At 32.7% G+C, this 21,768-nt stretch overlaps 1 protein-coding gene across 1 annotated transcript; it reads right to left on the minus strand.

Moving 5' to 3' along the window:
* Positions 1-6,237: 6,237 nt before the first annotated feature.
* Positions 6,238-8,191, minus strand: LOC132624018 (uncharacterized). Its single transcript, XM_060338843.1, has 2 exons — positions 7,670-8,191; positions 6,238-6,972 (listed from the first exon to the last, which is right to left on the minus strand). The coding sequence occupies exons 1-2, from the start codon at positions 8,108-8,110 to the stop codon at positions 6,469-6,471; spliced, it is 945 nt and encodes a 314-aa protein (XP_060194826.1). The 5' UTR covers positions 8,111-8,191; the 3' UTR covers positions 6,238-6,468.
* Between the last annotated feature and the right edge of the window lie 13,577 nt (positions 8,192-21,768).

Consider the following 21,768-nt stretch of genomic DNA (forward strand, 5'->3'; position numbering starts at 1 on the left):
GTAAGACAGAATTGAAATTTCGCTATGCCCCCACCGGCATAACTTTGGTAATTCCTTCACAAGTTTATGTCGGGTCCGGCATACTTATGGGCAAACTTTTAATGGACAAACTTTTAGTTAAGCCTTAACTAAAAGTCTTTTCCTAGTTATGCCCCATAAGGCATAACTTTTCCTTAAGACATAAACTTTGTCTTATAACACAAATTTTTAGTTATGCCTTAAGGAAAAGTTCCACCTTATGGGACATACTTTTAGTTATGCCTTATGGGCATACTTTTAGTTGTGCCTTAACAAAAAGTCTGCCCCATAAGGCATAACTAGGAAAAGACTTTTAGTTAAGGCTTAACTAAAAGTTTCCCCATTAAAAGTTTGCTCATAAGTATGTCGGACCCAGCATAAACTTGTTAAGGATTTGCCAAAGTTATGTCGGACCCGGCATACTTATGCCCAGTCTGCCCATAAGGCATGAGTATGCCGGGTCCGGCATAACTTTGGTAATTCCTTAATAAGTGTATGTTGGGTCCGGCATACATGCGACCCAAACCTTGCCTTGCAATTTTTTTTTTAATTTATGCTTGAGTGGGGGTTCGAACCCAGAACCTCATGATTTCTGCGTGAACGCTCAGGGTTGCAACGCGAAGGGCAAAAATTAAAGACCAGCAATATGAGGGGCATAACTTAAAGATCATAAATATGAGGGGCAAAATTTAAAGACCGCCCCAAAAGAAGGGCAATCCGCGCAAAAAAATGCCTTAGAAAAGCAACGAATATTGTTTGGGCTAAACTACCGTGAACTTTCTATCTAGAGCCTGTTTGGATGGGCTTATGTCTATAAGCTGTTTGCAGCTTATAAGCTAAAAAAAATAAGTTGGGGTAGTCTAACTTATTTTTTTTTGCTTATAAGTTGTTTTCAGCTTATAAGCTGTTTTAGATAAGTTAAGTCAAATGGGCCTAATTATTTTTTTGAGCTTATTTTAAGCACAAAATGACTTTAAGCTGGCCAGCCAAACACTCAAAAAAGCTTAAAACAGCTTATAAGCTAACTTATAAGCCAATCCAAACGGGCTCCTAGACTTTAGACTCCAAATTAATTTGTTATATCAGGGGATTATGCTTTTCATTCACTTTTTTTTTCCCCCTCGATATTTCTGTTTTGAGAGATGTAACAGTTTGTGTTTCAGCAAGCCAATTTTTTGCTCATTCTACAAACACTTTGTCTTTTTTAGTAGAGCAATGATTGCTTGTATCAATGTGATACTGCTGTTATTGACGAATGTCCACTAAAATGGGCTTTAATAAAATGATATAGACGATGAAAATTCAAAGAGCTAGCTCTAATTTACAATTATAATAATTGCTTGTATCTACACTTAGAGCCCGTTTGGATTGACTTATAAGTTCACAATAAGCTGTTTTCAGCTTTTTTAAGTGTTTGGTTGGCCAACTTAAAGTCATTTTGTGCTTAAAATAAGCTCAAAAAATTAATTGCACCAATTTGACTTAGCTTATCTAAAGCAGCTTATAAGCTGAAAATAACTTATAAGCCAAAAAAAATAAGTTTGACTACCCCAACTTATTTTTTTCATTTTTTTGCACGGATTGCCCTTCTTTTGGGGTGGTCTTTAAATTTTGCCCCTCATATTTGTGTTCTTTAAGTTTTGCCCTTCGCTTGGATACTTGAGGTTCTGGATTCGAACCCCCGCTCAGACATAAAATAAAAAAATAATTTCGCAGGGCAGGGCTAGGGGGAGTGTATGTCGGATCCGGCATACAATCCTTAAGGAAAAACTAAAGTTATGGCAGAGGGGGCAGACTTTGGTTTGAGACATATATTTTATTTTATTTACTTTTCAAGACAAACTTTTAATTATGTCTTAAGGAAAAGTTCCGCCTTATGGGGCATACTTTTAGTTATGCCTTAACTAAAAGTGTGCCCCATAAAATATAACTAAAAGTATGCCGCATAAGGCGGAACTTTTCATTAAGGCAACACTAAAAGTTTGCCTTAAGAAAAATTTTTGCCTTATGAGGCATACTTTTGGTTATGCCTTAATTAAAAGTCTGGCTCATAAGGCATAGTTCCTTATAGAAAAGTTTTGCCCCATAAGCCATAACTAAAACTATGCTTTCAGGAAAAGTTATGCCCCCTCCGGCATAACTTTAGTTTTTCCTTAAGGACTTTATGCCGGATCCGGCATACACTCCCTCCAGCTCTGCCTTGCGAAATTATTTTTTTATTTTATGCCTGAGCGAGGGTTCGAACCAGAATCTCAGGTATCCAAGCTAAGGGCAAAACTTAAAGACCACAAATATGAGGGGCAAAATTTAAAGACCGCAAATATGAGGGGCAAAATTTAAAGATCACCCCAAAAGAAGGGCAAGAATTGCCCTATTTTTTTTTTACTTATAAGCTGCTTTTTTTAAGCCCATCCAAACAGACTCTTAGTAATTATTGTCCAAGTTCTCAAGTCAACAATTGCTGAAAGATGAAAGAAAAGGAGAATGGGGTGTTTGTGTCGGTCGTTCCAGTAGAACGTTAGAACAAACTATGAACTTTCTACGTTGATTATATTTTTAAAAAAAAAATATGATTGCCGTTTAGAAAGTGTCTCTTTCAAGTTTGAACGAAGAACTAGTTATCATGTACCAAAGAGGAAGAACAATAATAGAAAAATACTTCCTCGAGTCTATATTATCTAAAAAGTTTCGAAAGGATAATTACAACCCTAAGAAATATATTTAATCATTCTTAAATAACTTTACAAGGGTGTATTTGTCTAAACAACTATCTATCTCTTAGTAAGCTTCTTAATCAACACTCGACTCTATTAGAACAATAAGGATAGATTTTGAAGAGAAAAAGTATTAAACGACTTCATATTTTTTACAATCTAAACATTAAACACTTCGAAACAAATTTAATTTGTTAAAATGACTAACAGTTTGGATCTTAAAAAAAAAAAAAATCAACTACCCACATGATTGCCTCGGCCCTGTTCACTAAAGACAGATCTACAATTTCTTAAAAAATTCACATGAAAGTGCTATAATTAGAAGAAAGAAAATCATTTTCTAAAAGGCATTCATAGTATCTTTTGAGACCAAACACGTGAACTCATGTTTTTTTTTTTTTTTGTTAGTACCTGGCGAAAGATTATTAGTGTAATGTACTTATGAATAACAATTATTCTTTGCATCTTCTGGCATTTATTCCGACAAAAGATGGACATATCTGCACACTTCAATTTTTTTGTATTTAACCTGGATGTATAGGATCTATGCAATAAGGAGAGAGAAAAAAAATAAAAGGAACTAAGAAACCAGAGCCAATTCACGTTGATTCCTCAGGGACTGCAGGGCAGCCCGATGCACAAACCTCCCACTATGTGTGGGGTCTAAGGAAGGATTGGACCACAAAGATCTATTGTACGCAGTCTTACCGTGCATTTCTACAAGAGGTTGTTTCCATGACTCGAACACGTGATCTCCTAGCCCTTAGGGACTGCATTATGAGAAAATAAAGCTAACATTATCATGAACAAATGATTAGTTCATTATTCGTAGTAATTAATGAAGGATTAAAAACAGTTCTCAATTATATGAAACAAATCATGTGCAAGTGGCTTATATTACTTCTTTTTTTATATATTTTATATTTTATTTTATGCAGATAAATAATCCAGTCCACACGTTACAACGCGAGACTATGCCAGCAACCTTTTTTTAACACAACTATCGACTTAATTAAGAATAATGGACCCAATACCGAGTGGAAATGATTACAGTATATCACTTTAATTCACATGACTCTCAACAGAAATAAAAAAAGAAAGGAAACATGATGAATGGGCAATTTGTTGGTCTACTCAATATTTCCATTTTCCAGCGATGTTTTTTCGGCTTTTAACAGGCAACACTATTCTTTATTTATTTCCAAAAAATAAAGTCTTTAAAGTAAAACCTTTCTTTCGAGAATTAACGATCAAATATGTAGAAAAATCAAATCCAGGAAAAGTTAAAAAATTGTATGGAATTTGGGATTTAAAAGCCTATAAATTTGTTCCTTTACTTGGAATGAATTAAAGGTGGCTATCCCATCCCCAATATTTTGGATATTTATAATTTTTTGTAGATTAATACAACACTTTCGATCGGACTTATAAGACTTTGATTGATTGATTGAGAGAAGACTGTCGAAATATTGATTGGTTATAGTAATGTTCACGAAATTGTAATTCAACATTCAATTATACTCCATGACTTTTCAATGCACTCTCTTTACTTTTATTTATCTTAAAAAATAATAAATAAAGTGTATATTTTATCATAAAAACAATTTGCACGATTGTCCTTCAAAGGCGCTAGTCTTTAATTTTTATCCCTCAAATTGCTAGTCTTTAATTTTTACCCTTCGCTTAAAAGGGTGACCAAAAATATCTCGAGGTTCTGGATTCGGACCCTTCATCGATCAAAAAAAATAAAATCACAAGACATAAGTTCATATGAAACTATGCTATCGCCATGTATTTACATAGAAACTATGCCGGACACAGCAAAAGTTTCTATGAAACTACATAGAACCTATGCCTCAAGGCATAAGTTCATATGCAACTATGCCTCTTAGCTATATAGTTACATAGAAACTATGCCAGACACGGCAGAGGTTTCTATGAAAATACATAGAACCGTTGCGAAATTAACGCAAAACTTCATTTCCACGAACCAGTGCCGAACAAAGCATAGGTTCTATGTAACTTCGCCCGAATAGCATAGGTTTCTGCCTTGCGAAATTATTATTAATTTTTCGATTCTGCTGGAAAAATGTACTTTAGCCTACAAATTTTCATTAAATGAGAAGTAGGGGCAAAAATTAAAGACCAGCGAATTGAGGGTCAAAAATTAAAGACTAGTCCGTATGAAGGGAAAGTCCATGCAATTTTTTGTTACCATAATACTCATATAATTGGTATATGACTTCTTAATGGATTTCAAAAATGATTTGGAAAAAGCAATTAATGTTAAGGATAAAACAGAAAAAATAAATTGTTTTTCTCTTTATATACGAAAGTAGACAAGTAAAATGAAAATCTATTTTTGAAATAGTAGATAAGTAAAAGTGAATGACGGGAGTGTTAAGTAAATCATTTGAAAGGTGCCAAATTTTCTCTCTTTTCTATTGAGACTTATTCATTTTTCCTTTGGAAGTGATTTACAAGTTATACTATTTAGGGGTGTACATGGATCAGGTTGGTTCGGATTTCTTAAATACCAAACCAAATTAATTGCGTCGGGTTTTAAAATTTATATACCAAACCAAACCAATAAAATTCAGGTTTTTCAACCTCGGGTTTTCTCGGGTTATTTGGTTTTCTCGGGTTATTCGGGTTGTTTTCGGAATAGTCTTGATACAAAATATATACTTTTACTTCAAATATTTCTTTAATCCTAGTAAGATACAACTATGTAATTAAAGTGTTTCATAAGAAAATAACACAAAATGTGAGAAGAGTGATGACATTGTATTAAAATATTCAACAAAAGATAATAAAATCGGTTAAAATAAATATTGCTAATTAATAAGCCATAAAGAAAATGACCATAATCTAAAATACTAAGTCATCCTAAAATAAGTACGGCTAATAAGTATTAATTACATGACAAGAAAAAAAACTTAAGTAATGTATTTTCATTCTCTAAACCAATTATGCAAAACTAAAGGAGATGTATCTTACATTATTGTCATTCCTAGTGGTAAATTGAATTTCTTTTGTTAGTATTAGTGTTGAGTTGGTTTTGATTTGGACTTTATATGAGTTAATAACATCCATAGGATATAAAATCTATTCACATTCAAAATTCTAATTTCAAGCTTGAATGGTATGATAATAGATAAAAAAACTACAAAAAAATTTAAGAAATATTTATAAATTACGTTATAAATAAATATTTTTTTGTATAAAATATTTTAAAAATTGAATACATGTAATGTCGGGTTGGTTTGACTTTTTTTAGCTAAAACCAAACCAAATCAATTATGATCGAGTTTTTTTTTCAACACCAAACCAAGTCAAACCAAACCACTAATCGAATTTTTTTCTCGATTTGATTCGATTTGGTGCGATTTATCGATTTACTTTGTACACCCCTAATACTATTAATGCGATACGGTTGAAATTTGAATTCTAATGTAAACTTGTTTCCTCTTTGGAAAAAGGTGCAAAAAGGGACAACCCAAAATTTTCATAGGAATCCGAGTAAATTCAATATCAAATAAAATCGTCATGCGCATTTTACACGCAATACAATCAAGAATATTCTCTATTCAACAGTAAACTTTTTTTCCCGCATTAAACGAATTTAACTTTATGACAATAACAAATTAATCAATGACAATAGTAAAAAACCAAAAAAGGAATTAAGCAAAATATACATGTATGCATCATTTTTAAATTTCCATTTTACCTCCCTCTACTGTGTGAATACATTGAGCAATGAAACTCTAGCATTAATTAAACTCCTAAACACTTTGTCTCCACCATTTTCAATTCCACAAATGCAATCTTCCAATTCATGCATTTTCTTAGACACGATCTTCACTTCTTCACCCCCTTTATTTTTTCTCAATAAATTCTCGAATCCCATTTCTACAAATTCCACAATTGCCTCATTTTCTTTCACTTTCTTTGTCTTCATTCCTAATCCGATCCATGAGCAAGATGGTTTTGGAAATGCCATTGATACTGCAAGTCCATTGAAAAGTGCAATAGAAACTAATAGTGTCACTTCTATAATGTCTTTCATCACTTCTGCTAGCTCTGCATCTCCATCAGGCACTGGTACACATTCTTGAGGCACGATATATTTCCCAATGCATTGCACGTTGGACGCCAGTTTATCCATTTCTTTAGCCATTTTTCTCAAAGCTTTCGCGTAAGAAGCAATCTTGGATTCATCTTTGCGCCTCACACCTACCTGTTGAAACATGATATAATTAAGTACGATGGTTAAAAACTTAAAATCATATTCTTTTTAATAACTTAATCTTTTAGATCATAAAATGATCGCATGCACAAATACGCTATCAGCGCAGGCAACAGGAGATTATTTGCTCCTTATGGTCTTTTTTTGAAGTCACTCTTTAAATTCTATCACCGATAACCATACAGGCTAAAATTCGGCTGTTAAAAGTAATTAGATGGATTTTTTCCTTTTTACAATAAATTTAGCCCGTTCAACTAATTAGGAACAAAATTTAAAAGTGGCCTCAAAAAAGGCCAATTTTCCAAAAACAACGACAACAGTTATCGAATTCAAACCAGGTAAAATTCAGAAATTAGTAACCATTTTTTAGCTCATGTAATTGAAAATTAGTCCTTGCTACGAAGTTTCACGTTCTATTAGTGAAACTCCGATCCATGATCCATGATACGCTCGTGGAGTTTCACCTATAAAACTATCAACTCCATATGATAGTGGCATTTTTCAAATACAGGATCAAAAGTAACCATTGATCGAGCACTATTTTTACGTCCAAATTAACCTCACCGACGCACAAAAAGCAAAAAATATCTTCACGCTTCTGGTCTCGAAGGATCAGACGTGAGTAATATGTTAAGCAATAATATAATTAAGTAATTAAAAATGTGCTCTTTTTAAGAGTTTACGGTACCTGAGCTGCTAAATGTTCTTCCTTGAAGGTGAGTATCAACGTTTGGAAGATTCCATAAACATCAACAAAGTGAAGGAAATCATCTAGAAGCTTCTCGACCAAATCAGAATGACCATGTAAAGATTCACGTGTTTGTGGAAGTTGAAGCAGATCATCCAGACTCTCATGAACAACTTTAAGTTGACTCAGCCCATCACAAAGCCAAGCACAAGTGCGGTTTTCGGGCTTACAAGCCCATGTTTTGAGCCCGTTGAGGTCATCTTTGAGCTGAGAAATTAATGGATGAGATCGACATGGAAGACTAGCGGATCTGACGTGGAAGGATTTTTTGGGCTTGTTTGAATGGTTTGGATGATTTGGAAATGAAAGAGATCTACGGAAATTGGCCACCATTCTTGGAGCCATTGTTCTTGATTTTGATAGTGTTTTTTCTTTTCCCATTTTTTGGAGAGAGATGGGAAAATAAAATTTGTGAGGAGAAATTGTAAGGAGTTGGACAGTTGGGAAGTGTTTATAAAGGAAGGCAAGAAGTGGATCCAAATTTTTCATTTATATGCCCCGTTAAAAAAACATTTATAAGAGAAGTATTTTGACTATTTTAATCTATTATCATATTTCATCAGGCTCTCTCCTCAATAATATTTGCTGTATTAATGATGAAACTTTTTAAATATTGATATGTGAACTCACAAAATCAACCCATTAATACAGGGGTAAAATGGGAAAAAGCTACTTAATTTTATTTTGAATAAATAAAACTACAAATATTTTGAGATTAGTATTTTTAATAAGGACGACAAATATTTTAAGACGGAGGAAATATTATTAGTACAATGTATACTCCCTTTTTTCGTTTGTGGGTAAATATGGACATTTCGCGTAGTAATTTTATAATTTTCTCTTACAAAAAGATATATGTGAAACCTTATGCTCTTTAATAAAGAAGGGCATATTAGAATCAATTTTATAACGAAAGATGTATATTTGATCCCAATTATTAGCTAACAATAAATGTGGAGGTTTTTCCCACTTTTAGTAAGTAGATGCAAACTAATACTCCTACTATTTATACTCTGCTCCATTCCGGCCCATTCTATGTCCATATATATATGTCATACTAATACAATTTGGAGAGATGAACAGTTTTTTCTTTAATAACAGTTTCCTGAAAATATTTTTAAATTATATATTATGCTGATTTATAGTGTTTTTCACGTCATTTTTTAAATATAAAAATTTTATTAAAAAAATTAAATTTACATCAAATATCATATGTTTTAACCCTCGTAATTACCTAAAGAGTAGTAATTACTATAACTCGAATAAAAAGTAATTCATTCACTCGTATCCACGCTAACAAATTACATCGTCACGAAGACAAAGCGGGAGGAAGTATAAAGGGGTACTTTATAAGCAAGGATTTAAGTTATAAGCATTAATATTATTGATAATATTTACATAATCAATCACTTATAGAGTAACTTTTAATTTGATAAAATAATATGGGTAATGTAATTATTTTTACATTTTGAATGGATATAATTAAAATTAAATTGATCAGTAAAAGTGCAGAAAAGAGAATAGATGAGGGAATAAATCCAGCTGTTTTTTGGGGAAGCAAAAAGGCAAAATCCCGTGAGAAAAGGTGGCTATGGAAATGATCTGTACTGTATTTTCTGTAATTCACAGGTTATTCTGGTTTTCCTGTTGTGCTGGAGCCTACACACCACGTGCCCCTCACACCCTGTCCTCTTTAATTTTACTCTCTTCTAAGTTAAGAGCCCAAGACTTTTGTTGCTGGTAGAGCAAACAAGTCATATTAAATTTCCAGTATGACATTCTTGTATTATTATACCACTCGTCTAATCATTATTGGCCTTTGCCTTTGTATAGTAGTATTTCTGAGTTTTTTCAGTTAGTATGGAATATGGATACTGCCCATACAACTATGTATAAAATTTCTCGTCTTGATTTATTTGACATTAAGATTTGAACCAGGGAGTGGAGCTATAGCCGGTGAAGAATAGTTAGTTGAACATCATTAAAAAATAATAATATAGATATATAATAATATATATTTTAAATTTTCTTAGCGAAATTTCTACTTTCGCTGTTGATTTGGACAGTAAGAATATCTTGGTAGCTTTTTTTTAAGTTTAACTTTCGAGTTGATTTCCTAATCACTAATGAAGTTGAAGCCTCAAGAATTTCGACCGAGAATTATTTGAGTTTTGAGGTATAGTCTATATGTCCTATAGGACTTTGGTGTAAATATTTGCTCCACTAATTGATATTGCAAATTTTCTTTTAATTGAGCAGTGCTTCAATTAACATGGAATAGGACCGATATATAATTGATAAGAGAAAAAACTAGTAAAAGAAAATAATTTCTGTTTTGCACATAGTTAACATGAAATAGGACCGATATATATTTAGTTGAGCAGCTGTTCAAAATTAATGTCTTGAGTGTGAGTTGTCTTTTCAAAATTGAATAAGCTTGGTACATTTACGTGAAATTGATTGCGGAAAGTAGAGTGGACACCTAACGTGTCTTTTTAGAATGTAGCCGCATTCAAAGGAAATTGAACAGCAGGAAATTGAACAGCATCATAATTCATATCGAATCCCTTTTTATGAGATCTCTTTAAAACGTCAAATGTGTACGTTTATTGTTGAATACAGTAGGAGTTATAAGCACGGCTAGTGGATTTCCGCACCACTTAAATTCACCTGTGTGTTTGTTCACATTGTCAAAGGGGAGAGTTGCGATAAGCTAACAACCAACATAAAATTAGTTAATCAAGATGAATTCTCATGAAATAGATAATGAGATAGGTATGATGATAGTTAAATTTAAAAAGAGAAACATAACCAGCAAGAATTCATATAATTGGCATGAAAAATTTAGTCGTAGTTGCTATTTGTTTGCTAGTGGATTAGCACAATGCATGGGAATTAAAGAATAAATTAAAGACAGGGTTTGCGCTTTGACGACGTACATATTTTAGGTAAAGTGTTTATTGACCGAATGTATTTTGTGTTATCAACAAAGGGGACGGAAAATATATATGTTAGTCGAAGAGGCGGATGGAGCACTATAACTTCGGGTTCAATTGAACCCTAAACTTTCGATGCGGGTATAAATTTATGTATAAAAATTTATTAAAATTATAATAAATAGTGGATATGAACCCATAAATTTAGAAATATAATGATTTAGTGCTAAAAATTTAAAATGTTGAACCCCTAAAATTTAAATCTAAGATTCGCCTCTATATGTTAAGTACGTACTTGTTTGAGAATATTGCGCTAAATTATGGTAAAAGTAAATGAATATCATTCCTGCTGCTGTTTGATATGAAAGAGAATGTTTTAGCAAGAATTTTTACCAAAATTTTTGACTTCACTTCTTTGCAACTCTTTATAAAACTAAATTTTGTAATATATCCCAAAAGGCAATTTCGTTGTTACGCATACAGATGAAAGTTGCAGAAATGAGAATGTTGCGATGAATGTGTAGGCACACTAGGCGAGATAGGATTAGGAATGAAGCTATCCGAGATAAGGTGGGAGTGGCATCAGTGGAGGACAAGATGCGGGAAGCGCGGTTGAAATAGTTTGGGCATGTGAGGAGGAGAGACACAGATGCCCCAGTGCGGAGGTGTAAAAGGTTGGCTATGAACGGTTTCAGAAGAGGTAGAGGTAGGCCGAAGAAGTATTGGGGAGAGGTGCTTAGACAAGACATGGCGCAGTTCCAGCTTACCGAGGACATGACCTTAGATAGGAGGCCATGGGGGACTCAGATTAGGGTAGAAGGCTAATAGGTAGTTCCACGTATCCCGTGATCACTGATTAGTCGAAAGAGCCCATCTCTCTAGCCTATCATTTGTTGGTCGATCCGGCTGGCGGCTCCTGCATCTCCTGCCTCTCTATGGGGCGGCCGCAGAGACGGCGGATAACGCAGCGGATGATACGTACTTGGAGGCCTCTATTCCTGACGTGAACGGCCGCTTTCTTGGAACTAATTCATAGGCACTTTCCATTAGTTAGACTTCACACACTATATAAACAAATAGTTGAAGCGTGCGCTCCCTCGTTACGAACAAAAAGTGGAATGAAATCCCAATTATACACTCCATTCGTTCTACGAAGCCTTGTTGATTCTGAACTTCGTTCACAAAGGAACCGGACTTTTGACGGGCCAGCCCTGCCCTTTCCTCTGCCGGGGACTTCCACGAAATGAAAACGGGCGGCATCGTCGTATGCTCCACTTTTGTTGCCCATCCCGTCGTACTAGCAGTCACAGTTTTGATCTTCATTTTCTTGTCCTTTGATTCGTGCAACTATATGTTGGTCCGTGTACCACAATTATCGTATTTATCTGTGGTAGCTACTGTTTCTGTTCATACTGCTTTATCATGGCTTTTTCGCTTTCGTTAGTTTCATTTTCGTATTGCTTTGAACTGTTTCTACTGTCACACCCTATTTTTACCGGAGTTAAAGTAGAGGTACGACATATTGGAGATTCCTATATTGTTTTGTTTTAAGGAGTCGCCACCTAATTAGTTTAACGGTGAATTAGGACACCTAGATATTAACTAAGGTAAAGCTAAAACTAAACCTCTGTTAATGGTCTGCTTAACCAATGTGATTCTAGGTAAGGGTTCAATTAGTCTAAAGGGAAGGTATTAAGCACCCTTTAAGACCCATTAACAATGGTTAACCGACCGGACTTATAATTAATTAGGCTAAGTGTAAATATAGTATTATAAAAAAAGAAAATAGCTTTGTAAATATAGCTAAAGTTACAGATAGATATATAGAAATGTTGTTTGAAAAATAGGATTTGTAGAAGGTAATAATTTGTATAAAAGAATACTTCAAAAGCTATTTTAAAATACGACTTATAAATATTGTTAAGGTTTTAAACGAAAGTATAATAGTGTTGTTTAAAATAATACTTGTGAAAACATAATAATTTGCGTAAGAGAAGATTCTAAATGTTAAATGATACTTAAAGATATTGCTAAGGCCCTAAATAAAAAATATAGTAATGTTATTCAAAAAATAAAATTTGTAAAAAAAAAGGATGATTTTCCTATAAATAATAGCCTTTTAAAAGATAATTTGACCAAAGTGATCTTTAAGTAAAAATGATATTATATGAATATGAATGCCTGGACTTATGTTCTTAAATATGATGAAAATGTCATGAATTTCTTTCCATTTTTATCATTCTTTATTTAACAAATTTCGGCTAAAAATATGTATAATTGAGTAAATCTTGAAAAAATGTTTATGAAAATACAATTGGATTCATATTTTGTGTGTTAGTGATATTTTGAAATTCCTAAGGTGGTAATAATGAGAAATGATTCGTTTAACCCAAATGATGTAGTCATGCTATTTTGAAAATCCATTACTCAAATAAATGCTATAGATACTATAAATAGTTTTAAAAAAAATAGAAGTGAATGTAATTTGTGGAATTAACTACCCATTACTAAACTAAACCCTTAATGCCACGAAGGTTCATTCTAGCTAAGGAAAGACAAAATAAGAAAAAAGTGTTAGTCACGTAATTACAAAGTAAATGCACAAAGAAAATAAAATAAAGAAGTAAAATGATTTAAATGGGCTGGATTGCTGTTGTTCGCTGCCACTGTTATGGGCCTCAGCCCAGAATATTTTTTTTGATTTCTTGGCTGCGGATGGGGCTGACTCGAGAAGAAGATTTTTGTTGGGCTTTGACCCAACACCGAATGCAGGAGATGACGAGTCCTCGGACTCGTATACGATGGTCATGCATAAAAGAAAAAAAAAGATTAGTATCTACTCAACGAATAAGATTAAACATGTAAAATATAAGTTCAAAACAAATCAGTAGATTATGTATATATTGTATATGTTCGAGTATGTCTCATGTATACCCATTCATAAAGAGGTATTAAGTCGGGGAAATATGATTCTTGGTAACACAAGAAACAAAAAAAATGTTTATAGCGCTGGCACAAAGCAACATTATGACATCCATTCAAAGTAAAGATTAATATCATCCTATATAAGCATGATCTCCAAATAAAAGAAGGTATGTTTTGTAATTCTTCTTAACAACTGAAAACTATTACAATGATTCCTAACTTATAAAACATGATTCTCGTACTTCTATTTGAATTCAACATGGGATACAAAGAAAGAATTTTTTTTTTGATTCATGAAAAATTATATCCAAGTTGTGCAGGATATAATCATAAAGTAACCTTAAACCACTAAAATAAAGGCATTTCAAAGCTAAAGGGAACAAGCACAGAACCTTAAACTGGCAGAAAACTCATACACTGTGTAATAATTACTTTGAAATAAAGCCATCTTAGTTGACACTCAAAAGTTTTCAGAAGTGAAGGAAGAAAACGTAGGATAGGGGACCATGCTCATCTTGTCAAATTTCAACGTGCATATTTAGGCTAAAGTGTAAATTAGTTGAATCAGGCGGGTCCTTTTCAGGCATTGAAACAAGTATTATATTTGTTCCATCTTAAGCACATATTCAACACATGCTAACAGTCTAGAATCTTATATATTGATCACACATTTGTCATTTCACACTTGGAGAGGACATAGCAGGATCCAAGTTGCTTTGAACATGTTTCATGTAGGTGATAATTCATGGTCTGTTCTGGGATACTCTTATAGGGAAGTGATACTTATAATCCTTTGTAGTCATAGCACAACGTAGTAATAGGAAAGTGTACAAAGACCAAACGTAATGAAAAGAAGTCAAAATGCACAGAAACATCTGTTGACTCATGCACAAGACTAGAATTCACCTTTTAGCATATAAACCTCATATAATTTTCATCTTTTATACCTACTGAGACCTTGAAGTGTCCTATAGACTTGTAATTCAATGGAGAGGAAGAAACATCACCACAATAAGAGAGTATGAATCAAAGAGTACAAAGACCCCAAATAATCCACTGCAACATGTTTTTCACATTAGAAATACATGGAGCTATGACATATCGTTGCATTTTGATTTTTTGTTTTACCGATTCAGAATATAGCATAGTGAAGTCATAACTGACGATGATGAACATGAGAACAAAAACTGCTTTCTAGCAATAAGTACCTCTTAAAAAAAATCCAGCAACCAAGGGAGTTAACGTGCTCAATCACATTTTTTCTTTTAAAAGGCAACATCAGGTCTTAAACTAAGTAATCAAAATTAAGCAACAGACTAACCCATATATGCCCATGTAGGACCATTAAGCTACTAAATCCTTAACACAACTATTCAGATGAGACAACCCTAATCCTTCTAGCATATTTGCTACAACAGATTCAGCTGATGCATATCAGTTCAGAAAATAAACGATTTCAATGCTTAGAAGAGAAAGAAAGTTTGTTCAATCTAAAGCCCGTGTATTGCAATGCATCATAATGACCAAAGCCATGATACAAAATCTTAATAGGACTGTCCTTAACATATTCCTACCGTTAATACTCCACCATTTTTTTTTTAAGAGAACATTCTTTTCCCAATCGTCTCAACATATACACAAATAAGATTTTATCTTAGGTAATCTACAAACAGACACACCAGACCAGTAGCTACATAACTATAGCTTCAGAGAAATATACGTTTTAAACTACGAAAGGAAAACCGAAGGCTGACTATTCAACTGAAAACGAGAACATATTCAAATGAAAACAGGAATGTAAAACTAAACACATATGCATTTGAAGGCTAAATCACATAATCTAAAAGCCCATACTAAATCATTTTGAGCAGATAAAGAGTACTAAAAAATTCGTAAACGATTCACACTTCACAACTCACACACCAAAACAAAGTAGAGCTAAGACGTTTACAAAATCAACCAAGCCATGTTGGACTCTAAACAAAACAGAAACGTAGAGCTAAGAAATTAATTGGAGATATCACGCAGCAACAGAATTGAAAACAAGTTAAAATACTAAGTACTAGATCGAAACAGAACCAAAAGGAATTAGTATCCCCAAATTTCTTCAGACACTGAAATCAGACTTTAAACATATTCAGCAGATTTAAGCAATATCCAAGAACCATTTAAAGGAGACATTTCAGTATGTAGCATTCTTGTTAACATATTATACTACCTAGATTGAGCTTAAGTAACCATGTATCATTGTATTTTCTCTAAACTGCTAAGACAAGAGCTGAAACTAATTATTCGTAACATATTCCTTTGATCCCAACTGCTCAGAATACGCACTAGGACAATAATTTATGCTTAAAACTCATGTCTATATTGCTATTATTAAACAAACAAAAGAGGACCAGATTATCCATAAAACAGCACATGCATACTAAACTTAAACCAAACATGAACTAAACCAACAACCAACACCAATTCACACAAAACAACCGTATTCAACAAGGATATTCATATCTGTAAATAGACATATTTAACAAACATGGAGATGAAAACAAGACATAGAGTAGGTTGGTTACAGAAATGATTTTCGATTGCTTAAGTTAACTCGTTTTGAAATCATCATAGCACACAGCAGCCCAAAAACAATGCTCAAAATCAATCACTATTCTTTTAACATGGAACAGACTCATATATACCTGTTGTAATCAGCAATATTCGCACACGCACAGATTGACTAAACCAGCTTACATTAAGAAATTAAGCTAAGGCTGACCCAAGATCGAAAAGACGTAACTATCAATCGATATGTATTCTAAACCAACACCGTATAACTAAGTAAAATTGAAAACTTAACTAAGGTAAGACACAAACATATCAATGCTGTTAACTTTTAAACTAAAATTAACACGATTGCAACAACAGCATACATGAACACATCGAAACTTTATGATTCGAAATAAAGCAAAGAAAAATACACTGACCTTTTGTGGGTGCAGTGAAGTGGGTGTCGACGGTCACGAATCTACTCGAACACGACGAACTCGAAACCGATTAAAGTAATTAAGGCTTCAGACCAAAATAAAAATAGAGTGATACATTAGCTGTTATTTTTTGGGTAAGACTATCTTTTATGATTAAAACTTGTGTTTTGTAGGGGGTTTTGTGGTTCCAGATCCTTCTCCTCAGTTCATCCCCCTTTTCTAAACGATTCAACTTGCATTTATATTTATAGGGTTTCGTTGGTAAAGAGAGGAGCGTGGGAGAGAGACGAAGTGGGGGACAGAGGTGAGTGGAGAGAGCGGAAATGGTGGGAGGTGGGAGCGGCGGTGAAAGGGAGAGAGGGGGAGAGGAGGGAGGCGGAAAAAGAAGAAGAGGAAAAGAAAGAGGCGGAAATGGGATTAGGGTTAAAAGGGGAGGGGAAATGGATGGGCTGGACCGGGTCGGGTAATGGGCTGGCCAATAATTCGTTTGGGCCGGTCTATTAATTTAAATATGGGCTGATATAAATGTGGGTTGGGTATTAAAATGTGGGTTGTTTATTTGGGTAGGGAAATAATATTGCATTTGTATTTTAAGCCATTAATTGGCTGAAAATTGTTGACCGTTCCTCCGCTAAAATATTTTGGGATTCTAATTTAATAACTGGTATAATATATATTATGTAAAGACAATTAATATGTAGAAGAATAAAGATTTTGCAAAAATGTGGTCTTGTAATAAATTTAACGAGTCCAAACCCGAAAAAACGAAACGATGACTAACCGTTTAAAATCTGTGATAGAGTAATACTTATAATGTTGAAAAATAAAAGTAGCGATATTAATAGTAGTGAAAATAAAGTATTTAGCTCGTCAGCAAATTTAGAAGCCCGAGTAAATAAAATTAAATAAAGGAGGGACAAAATTGGGTGTCAACATCTACTTATCTGACATTTTCTCATCATGTTTTCTCTTGAGTCGAGGGTCTTTTGGAAACAGCCTCTCTATCTTCCGAGATGGAGATAAGGTCCGCGTACATTTTACCCTCTCCAAACCCCACAATATAAGATTTCACTGGATATGTTGTTGTTGTTGTTCCGTCAAACCATCATTTTATGTCTATTCATATTATTATTGACTCGCATGCCATAACAGACGACGTTGCATGCAACGTGCAGTTTAATAATTGAGTTAGGTACGTAATAAAGACTTTTTTTTTTGGTAAAAGGATCACTCGAGAAAGAAATTAAGCTCTTTTAGAAGGCATTCTTTTTCTTTCTTCTAATTTTAAATTTATTTGCCTAGCGGTTGAAATTAATAAGCAAATCCTAGACGATTGAAAAACCACAAAGCAAAGTTTTGGGGATCCAAAATGTAGAAGGGAAAATTTTCCGCCTCAGCAAATGATAAAAGGTTTAGATCACAGGCAAGTATAAAAAAAGAGCCATATGATTATAAGTAAATCAAATTAAGCGTGAAAATCAAAGAAATCTCCTACGTACTTTATTAGAAAGTTCTTCCTGATTTTCCTTCGTCTGTGCATAGCCTGAGCCCTGATATGATCTTTTTCTTTATTGTACTGCTTTTTCTTTATTGAGTGTGTCAGAGTTATTGATCGACATTTATGATGGCCGGAGACAACAGGTACGACGACAACAACACTCAATGAAATCTCACAAAACAGGATATGAGGAAGTAGAGTATATACCGACATTATTTCTATTTTGAAAGGTAAAGAGATTGTTTTCTGGACACTAAGATAAGTAATTTAAAATAATATAAAAGACATGATAAAGTACCGTAAAAATCATGATAAAATTGTTTGACAAAGATAGGAGATAATAGGTACCCAATAAAATAGTAGAGATGTACACAAATAGTGATGGAGACAGATTTTCACTAACAGAATTCAAAATATATATCAGAAAGTAACAGGCCGGCTCAAGGCCAAAGCCACTGAGACAATGGCTTTGGGCCCCAAACTTTTGGGGCCACATTTTTTGTTAATTTTTTTGGCTAATTTGTTTAAAAATTTACTGTGACTCATAATACTTTTATGTAATTTCTAACTATGTAAATTATTTTTCAAATCACTTAAAGATTATATGTCTGAATTCATGATAAATATAAAGAATTAAACTCTCGAAATCCGAATTGTGTCACATAAATTGAGACAGAGGGAGTACACAATTTATATATATAAAAATAGGAATAAATTATTTTAGTCGTGTGATTGATTAGCTATATTATCAGTTGAATTTTATTTAGAATAAATTGATTTGGAAAAATTATTAACAACTTTGCATTGTTCTTGACGATTATAAACAGTAATTAATGACTTTGTATCTAAAAAAGCTAGAAAAATAGACTTTAAATAAAAATATATATGCTGATGACTTTAAATAAAAATATATATGCCGATCTTTCTTTTTAAAAATAAAATAAAATTTAGGGCCTCTCTCTGAAGTTTGATTTTAGGCCCCAATCTTATTGAGACGACCCTAGAAAGTAAACATATATATGAAGAAATTCTAAGGATTCAACACATTACTACATATATTATAAAAATATATTCTTATCTCGTATATACAACATAATTTTCCATTGAAATGGTTCGGTGAGCCCTTGGGATGCTCCTAATCCCCGGTCCTATGCAAAAACTGATTCGAATGCCACCGTCATTTTAAAAGAAAATGTGTGTTGGTACGTGGAGTCATGCATGAATTGCACACTTCCCTCCATCAGCCGCATGACCGTTAATGCACGAAGATCTTTTAGGATCTTTTGGGATTATGTTAATTAATGCTCAAGTTGAGGCCATTAATGCCCCTAATTCGATCTTATCTTAGCAGCCACTTTTCATGCCTTTACTTCTTCTGTAGTTTTAAGTGCAAAGAATCAGAATAAGGACAACCTGTAACCTCAGAAACAGTACACTAGAAATTCTTTTTTTGGCGGAATAATCATAGAATGAAGAAGCATGAAATATGGAGTGAGTGCCCAAAACTCGTAATATATGATTTACTTAAATTAAATTAATTAGTTCGTTTTCAGTACAATATGCGTAAATTGTTGAGTACCACTTCTGTCAACACATAGTAATTAATGTGGTAGCAATATTGTGTTCAAAATCTCTTACCAAATTCGTTGTAGAAGGTAAAGAGCCAGGGGCAGAGCTAAAGTTTAAAGTACGGTGTTCGGTCGTATTTACTATTTAGTATAATTTTTTATCCAAGCTTTGAATGTATCTTAACAAACTCATTTAATATGTATAAATTATTAATTTAAAATCTAATAACTTAAAAAGACTATACTTTTAAACCATAAGCTTTAAATTTCCGGCTCCATAAATAAAATAGAACATGCATGCAATATCCAACTGAAAAATAAAGTACTATCGCAAATATTTGAGATCTTTTGATTTCTATGAAGTGTAACTTGGTACAGTATATACTCGTGTTCCAAAAGGCATAAATATATACCCCTCCTATTCCAAGTATTTGATAAATTTAATTTATTTCAAAATATTTGACTTAGAAAAACAAAAAGCAGTTAATATTCTTTTATTTTTCAAGTTTAATTCACCTTTACAGCTCCTAGTTGAATATTAATCAAGGGAAATATTTAAATGAGACTTTTAGATAAATACTTTTATTATTAAATTTATATAAATATTTTATTAAAGAATGTACATGGGTGAACTTAGTGCATTAGGTATAGGTAATTTTGACTCAAATTTTGTACCTGTAACATAGATTTTGAATCCAATAAATAATCAAATAAGCTGTAACAAAAATTTAAACTCAAACGCGTAAATTACAAATCTTGAATTCCCACGTCAAAATGTACAAATATCTTTAAAAACAGATATTTGATGAGCTAATGAGAGGTAGTAATGAGAAGTAGTATCAAATGTGTTCAGAAAGAAACAAGTGATACAGAGCTCAGCTGTCAATGTTGGCTAGTAAGCCCACATCTATTTAATGCACACATGGTGGATCACCCTATTTCATTTCGTTTAAATTAGGTGGTTAGAGTTTGGTTTTTTTTGATGATTAATTGAAAATTAATTCTTAAAAAGGAATTTTCATGTGTAGATTAGTACTTGAGACAGATATCTGTAACAAGATTTACGTTAGTAAAAACTTATTTTGGGTTTGTCTTAGTTTCCCAGTAGGGGTGTTTTATGGATCGGTTTTTGGTTAAAATCATAACCACATTATTTTTGTCGGTGATTTAATTATTAAAACCAAACCAAATCAAATATAATACATATCCATCGGTTTAGTTGTTATCGGTTTGATTCGGTTTTTAAAAGACCTAATGATATTTCTCGCTTTCATTTTTTTCGCTACAATTAGGATAGACTTTTCCATCCCTTTCCACCCATATAATCCGTTGTTACCCATAATTTTCTTGAATCATGGAGAAAATGTCTTAAAATTTATAAGCTTTAATCAAGTGAATACAATCTATAAGAAATACAACTTCTTTTTAGGTAGATCTCATAGTTGTTTCTTTGAATAATTGAGTTAGGATTTATGGATTTCTTTTAAGAAATGGGCTTAATGTGTAAAGTGTATTAGCCTAATAGGGATAAAGGAGATTTTGATGGAAAAGTAAACAAAGATTTAAAGTTATTTATAAAAAGTAATATATTCTATATATGTAATTATAAAAATAGTGTATATTATTTTTTCGGTTCGGTTGGATTTTTTCATCAATTTGTTTTTAATAAAACCAAATCAAATATCATCAGTTTTTAAAAAATTAAAACAAAACCAAACCAAAACAACTATTGGTTTATTTAACCGGTTTTGATCGGTTTTAAACCAAACCGTGAACACCCCTATTTCCTAGAACATAACTTGTTTCTTGAAAAACAAAGTCTCTTTTAAAATCAGTTACATTTTTTTAGATTAATAGTATTTTTGTTCCTCGATTATTGGTAAATTCTGATTTTAATATTTTTGATACCCTACTAAGCACAATCAACTTTTAATTAATTGAATACATGTTTCGGTCCCTTTATCTAGGAAATATGTTATATTTGAATATTTTTAGAACTATATTTATGGAGTAGTACTGTATATAGCACATGATAAATCAAGTGATGGAAGAATCGATAATCGTGACAAATTTGTGAATATTCACAAGAAAATGTATACTACTATTACTTAATGATATGGAATCAAATTTTTCT

Source organism: Lycium barbarum, chromosome 2 (assembly GCF_019175385.1).
Source record: "Lycium barbarum isolate Lr01 chromosome 2, ASM1917538v2, whole genome shotgun sequence".
Lineage (NCBI taxonomy): Eukaryota > Viridiplantae > Streptophyta > Magnoliopsida > Solanales > Solanaceae > Lycium > Lycium barbarum.